The sequence below is a fragment of the Gavialis gangeticus genome, unplaced genomic scaffold (genome assembly GCF_001723915.1).
Source record: "Gavialis gangeticus isolate Ggan-Ray unplaced genomic scaffold, GavGan_comp1, whole genome shotgun sequence".
In the NCBI taxonomy this organism is placed as follows: Eukaryota; Metazoa; Chordata; order Crocodylia; family Gavialidae; genus Gavialis; species Gavialis gangeticus.
The window spans coordinates 44,858,928-44,865,672 of NW_017728997.1; the positions used below are offsets into that span (position 1 = coordinate 44,858,928).

General features: G+C 38.3%; 2 protein-coding genes and 1 pseudogene across 5 annotated transcripts in view; 1 reads left to right on the forward strand and 2 right to left on the reverse strand.

The window, feature by feature from the left end:
• Positions 1 to 6,745, forward strand: part of CENPP (centromere protein P) — a 484,341-nt gene that overhangs the window by 205,868 nt on the left and 271,728 nt on the right. The window lies entirely within an intron of this gene.
• The window catches only part of ASPN (asporin), an 89,056-nt gene that overhangs the window by 19,803 nt on the left and 62,508 nt on the right, over positions 1 to 6,745 (reverse strand). For both annotated transcript variants that reach the window (XM_019505120.1, XM_019505119.1), the window contains exon 6: positions 4,444 to 4,537. In XM_019505120.1, coding sequence (XP_019360665.1) covers positions 4,444 to 4,537 — 94 coding nt within the window. The remainder of the gene's footprint in view (positions 1 to 4,443; positions 4,538 to 6,745) is intronic.
• On the reverse strand, positions 9 to 2,602 carry LOC109289171 (annotated as a pseudogene).

Genomic DNA, 6,745 nt, shown 5'->3' on the forward strand with positions numbered 1-6,745 from the left:
AAGGGCGTATCATTTTGCATAATCTATCTCAACAACAAAAATCAATGCATCTAAGTGCATGAGTGTGCATCATAGTGGCTTTATCAATTCTAATGAGTGTGGCCTTTTTCAGTCTGGGAGCTTCAGGTGAACATATGAAGTAGATGTTTCAAGTATTGGGATAGGTAATTTGAAGCCACTGTGTATTCTTCCTCATTTTAAAAGAAAACCAGCTATTCCCATTGTTGCAAAAAGGAGAACAATTTGCTCAGTTCCTCTAATGTAACACACTAAGGTGTTATATAAGTAAATTTTCCCAGATCCTCCAGGTCCATCCAAACAAAAGCAGCTATTTGCACTGTCTCAATTTATAGTGTTAACAATTTGATTGAAAACATATTTCTGTTGCGCATTGAGGTTTCTAATTTGTTGTTTTGCCTCTGCAAATTCTTCGGTGATGTTGTAAAAGATATCATTATTTTGTTCAACAAACACCCCTGGGTCTGGGAGACCAAAAGAAGTACAATTCAGTCCATGAACCATCAATAATCTTGTATATCCAGCAATGCCTTTTGTACTGCCATGTCAAAATTGTGATGTCTCCTTTGGTCCTCTGTCATGGCATCCCTAAACTGTTCTCATAGCTGAAGTGGATTAGATGGCTTGCAACATATGCAAATTAATGCAAATGTGTGTGTCAGCTGTCTGGGTATTTGAATTCCACTTTCTTCCTCCAGACAGCAGCTCCGGTCTTCATCACTGGCCAGCAAATTTCATCTTCTTGCTGCTTCTTGGAATGTATTGCAGAAGACATTGTTAATGGTACAGAATTTTTCAAAACTGGTTGCTCTATGGACATGCAATAATAGCATTCTTAAACAGAATCTTACTATATCAGTTGGACTCACTGAATACATCCTAGGGAGAATGGTGTCTCCACCTCTGTCGTCTTTGCCAAATGCCTTTTTGAAATACATAATGGTATGGAATTTTGCAGTTTAAATACTGTTGCACTTTGGGGCAATTGTGATTTAATGAAAACCAAGCATTTAAAGTTGTTTTTGAAATGTCTGTGCGTCGATGGCCTCACATTCATGTCCTGGTTGAAAATATACTGATTGTTGGAATGGCAAATGAACTGCTAATCTAATGATTCCATGAGCTGTATCATGCATATGGTTTTCCAGCAATCTCCACATAGCCTCTGGTGGTGTCACATACCTTGCATCAAGGTTATTAGCTATCTCATCATGTTGTAGTCATTGATTATTTACTATTTAAATATTGGTGCATTAAAGTCATACCTTTTGTTAAACGTATTTAAAGATATATTTGATGGACTTTACTGATGTGCATACTTCAGCATTGATATGAGCGTTGTATTTTAACAAAATATATTTATTGTATGGAACAACATAACGTCTGTCTGCTCTGTGTTTGCCTACTTGGATTCTACACGTTTGGCTTCTTTTATATAAAGGATATCCGTTGGCATTGGCTATTGTTGCTTGTTAAAATTGCTTATAAAATCTTTGGTACACTTTCTCTCACTCATGCATGGTAAATTACTGTTGAAAGTACCATATAGTCCATGTATCATGTATTTTTTCACTACGTCATATAAAACTGGGTCTGTATCTGGATTGGGAATTTTGGCACTAACTATACAATCAATGGCTGCTTGTGTACCAAGTTTGTTTTCCAATATAATAGCATGTGCGCATGTGGGAGTCCTGTTTTTTGAAACTCAGTTGTGTACACAGGGCGATTACTGGACCAAGTAGTTTGTTTTATGACATCATCCAGTAAAGATGCCAACTTAATTTTGAATACTCTTGCCACTAAGTCTGGTCTGTCTGAGGGATTTTGTCCAGGAAACAAATTTTCTTGAATAGCAGGCCATTTTGGATTCGCAGTGAATGCAATAAACAGATCTGGGTGTCCATATTTGCTCACTATTGCCATGGAATTGTGATATTGTTCTATCATATTTCTTGGTCTTTCTTGGAACGATGACGGTAAAATGACAGTTTTTCCTACTTGCATACCGGAGGTTTCAGCAGTTTCCATTAAGAAGTCCATCAGACCACTGTATTGCACTACTCTAAGTTTCCCTTGTTGTCTAAGGTAATTTAAACTCTTTGCCTCAACTTGTATATGTGAATCTACAATCCACCACTGAGTCATTTTCCTCCATGTAAAATTGGATTAAATTCATTTTGGCGAACTGTTGTTTGAGCAACTTTGAATTGTAACATGGACACGTTTTTCTGTGGTGAAGTCTCGTATCCAGGAAGATGTACGCAAAGCTGGATGTCAACCTGGTTCACCATATGGATAAAACAGAACAAATGTCATGGGATCTAAGTTAACATTCAAATTACTTATATTTTCAAAGTCTTGGGAATCTCAAATAAATTCTTATATCCTTATGGAAAGGTGGTTCCCCATCATCATTCCAGAAAATCATGGCAATTTCATCATGTGAGAAAGGGGTGAAGGGAGCTGCCAGACTGGGGGGTTGAGGAGTTGGCAGCACCGGTGGAGGCTCCTAATTTTCCTCAGCTGGCCTCACCACTAATTCATGGTGAAGCCCAATTGATTTTTTTTCAAGTGCATGGAAAAGGAGGCAGAGGGAGCCACTGGACTGGAGGTTTGAGGAGGCAGCAGTGCCAGCAGAAGGGCTCCCACTTTTCTTCAGCTGGCTTCGCTGCTATTAAATTGTGATTCCCAATTGATTTATTTCTAATAATTTATCTCTAATGTGTGGAGGTGGGGCAGACGGAGCCGCCGCACCAGAGGCTGGAGGAGGAGGTGGCGCTGGCAGAGGGGCTCCCACCTTTCCTCAGCTGGCCCTGCCACTTGTAAAGTGCTCATGACAATTTATTGATTTCCAAGGTGTGGAGGTGGGGCAGAGGGAGCTGCCGCATGGGAGGTTGCAGGAGGAGGTGGTGCCGGTGGAGGGGCTTCTGCCTTTCCTCAGCTGGTCCCACCGCTTGTAAAGTACTCATGCCAAGTTATTTTTTGGCCATGTATGGAGGTGGGGTGGAGGGAGCCACCATAGCAGAGGCTGCAGGAGGTGGTGGTGCCAATGTAGGGGCTCCTATTTTAAGTCTGCTGGCCCTGCCCCTGCCCACCTAGCCAATTGGCGCATGCGCAGTTGGGCAAAAGCATTACAGACAGACACGCAGACAGACTAAGCCTTTTATTATATTAGATTTTTGAGCATTCTTTTTTGAGCAGATTCCATACACATAATTACACATGGAAAAACAAAACAGTCAGAACAATGGCAGGGGAGGAAGATATTAATGTTCAGAGAGAGAAAATCAGCTATGGTCTCTATGACTAATCTAGTGCAGAATGTTTACCCAATTTCAGCTCAGTACTTTTTGGGTTGTAAAAAGGTAATCAAATTATTGTGTGAATAAAATATAGTACTCATAGCTAGTAAATAATACATAAGTGTGTGACAGCTTATTGTTTTAGCATGGAGACAGTAGAAGGAAAACTGAAGTTATCTATCTTACTTTCAAAGTACTCAAGCACAGTAACTCTACCTCTCCTTTTTTTACTTCTGGGTTTCCTTTTCACACTGATATTGGGCTTAGTCTAAGTCTGAGTTGTCCAACCATTTTCAACCTGAGACTTAACAATATTATTTCACATAATAAGAGACCAAGACTAGAATGAATGGATAGTTTTATCCCTGTTAGTCATTCTTTGATCCTCTGTCCTAGTTTCTTCAGAAACTGTGAATGAAGAGCCTGCAGTTGACTCCTATTTTTAATACCAAACTTGTAGTTCAAAACTGTTTGGTCATTTTCTCAGAAAGCTAACTGGGCATGGAAAGGCAACTGGTCGCTTAGTACTTCAAGTCCTACTTTAACCGTCTCCATCTCCCCAAGAAATGCACTCCTTTCTATGTTTTAACCTCAACATTATCATCTTGGACCCTGTTAATTCCAAGAGTCCCAGTCTCCAAAGGAAATATTTCGTTCTACAGCAACTGCCTCACCTCTCTATCTCTCAGGAAAATATTCTCTCTCTCCCTGTGCTATTTTGAGTGTCCCTGGGAAAAGGTATCCAATGTCTGACTCTGAAGTACATATACTGCTTATGTGAGTTAATATTACAAGGCATTATGTCAAGACAAAGACAGGTGTCAAGACCAATACAATACCTCAGTAATCAAAAGCATTTTTTCTGCTTAACATAATTTCCCCCTACACCACATGAGAGTTGTAATTTTTCTGATGAAATAACAAAAGAAATGTTTAAGCTAAATTTTCTTTAAAAGTATCCATGCTTTTCCTTATTGTGGCACATACTGAAACCACTTAATAGCTTGATGTTTCCCTCTCCCTTAAGTTTGTTACAAAATTATTGAAGAAAAACATGAAAATACTGACCTTTTATAAAGTAATTATTCTAGGAGGAAGGATTCTGCGTATTTATTTTTACCTTTGCAGATCTTTATACCGAATAAAATCCTCAAGTTCAATCATTGAAATCTTGTTGTCATCTAAGTGAAGTTCCAGTAGAGAGGATGGTAACTCTAATGAGAGAAATATCAATGCAGTTTTATACATCTTGAGCTATAAAGTTTATATTAAGTTGCCAGTAACTTCCTCTTTTTAATTTTGTGGTAGAGTAAGAAGGTGTTGGAAGGGGCTGATTTGTTGTTTAGATCAAGCAGGTATGCAGTAGATGTAATTGTACAATCTGGACTTTCATTTATAGTTTAAATTGATAGATTTGGGTTTTCTTAAGAATTATATTTCAGAGTGTGTTATCTCCAAAATTTTAAAGACAATAATAAACTTTGGTTAATGCTTCTTGTTCAGAAAGCTGGTTTTTAAAAAGAAATTGCTATGTTTGTTCAAACCTTAGAGTAAGCAAATATGCAGACAAATTAATGAGAAGGTCTTCTAAATATTTTAATTATAGTACTGATTACTTCCATTTCTGGTGTCTTTCTTTTTAATTATTCTCATTTAATTTGTATTCATACAGCCAAACTCTGCTGCATATAGTTGTCTCCATATATAGATTCAAATAAATCATTGTATGTACTGTTAATAAAGATGATGGACACTTGATTGTGCCATTGTTTGAACATTTCATGTTTAGGAGTAACTGAGAGAGAGTCCCTTGTTTTGTCAGCAGAGAATCATGCTTGGTATGGAGTGAATGCTTTTCTCTGCACAAAGAGCAAGACTACACCACTCATAAGAACAAAACTGAGCCCAGCTGAGTATAGAAATAGCATGAACAGTGGTGTTGGAGGTGTTTCTTTATTTTGTGCACATGAACATTTCTTAAGTGCCCCCAGAATGTTATAAGCAATAGTGAATCAGCTAGTAACTTACCCTTCCTTCAGTCTGAAGATGTTGGAATTTTAGGCATTTCATTTGTGCTGGAAGAAAAGCTGTTTTGTAGCACAAATAGAGTGTACAGCCATTCATGGCCCTTTTCATGGAAGAAAACTTTAAGAGGGAGGAAGGGAGAACACTGGCCTCCCTGTCATGTGGCCCAAGGTAGCCCTGTGGAGCACCTGCTGCCACCGGGCCTGTGCAGTGGGTTGGGAGACATTCCTTTGTGGCTTCATGGGTCAGCACATGGTGAAATGTCCCATCCTGCCAATTACCTGTTGAACTGGAGCTGTGCATAGTGCAGGGGGGATTTTCCCACAGCTGGACTTACCCCACCCCAGAAACCGAGGGACTAAACATTTTCAGAAGTTGGAGAGAGAAATTCAGCTCTCTTTATGAAGATGTTGAAACACATTTATTAGTGGTATGGGGAAAATGAATCTGCAAACCTAAGTAGATCTTAAAACTTCTGAAGTATTTTTATAACTTTACCATTTTTTAAATAATATACTTTTATTTACTACTGGTTGGTACTTGTAAAGATGTAAATGAAATGTAATTATGTGTAATTCCTTAAATGTTGGCGCACAGAATAATTTTTCTGTTGTCAAACCTGTGGCAGTCACCATTGCATGTATGACAGTTACATATTTATGGTAGTTAAGTATGTACTGGCAGTATAACTCTTTGGATTCTGTGAGTGAAGTGGGTTGCTCAGTATGCAGTTTTGCATGCCAGTATCCAGAATGTTTACCCAGGGTAAAGCAAAGAAATTGCCATTTCTTCATTTTTGTTGGCTCTGACCATTGTGACTAACTCAGAAGATGGAGAGGTCTTTTCTGTTATATACTTTGTCAGAAAGAAAGAAGGAAAGCAGATAGAGCTTTGAATTAAAATGTGTTGAACATATATTAAATTTCAGCTGAATTGGTCCAGGTTGCTATACCATGACTCCAAACCATGTGTATCTAGTTCTTTTTGTGGCCTGGGTAAACATTATTCAGGCATGGTTTGCTGTTTCTTCAGACATGACTTGATATGGGAGTACGAGAGAGAGACGCACGCACACAGAACGCTACATATGCTCCTTTTTAAAGGCAACTTGCCACATCTTCTCTTCCTTAAAGTCTTTCATTGTATTGTTAGTATCTGAATTACAGAATTAAGTGGAAAGATAATGTACCTGTTGTTTAAGCGTGCTTAAAATGTATTTTAAAATTTGTACCTGCAAAAGTTGCACTAGATTAAAAGAAGCTTTAGTTTTTTATTTCAAGACATGGTTAGGTAATATCTGTTCATAATTAGGGTCAATTTACTTCTGGTTCCTAACATAGGTGTACATTTGTACTGTTCACAGCACAGCAGAACCCAGGTAATTTGTAGACATATGT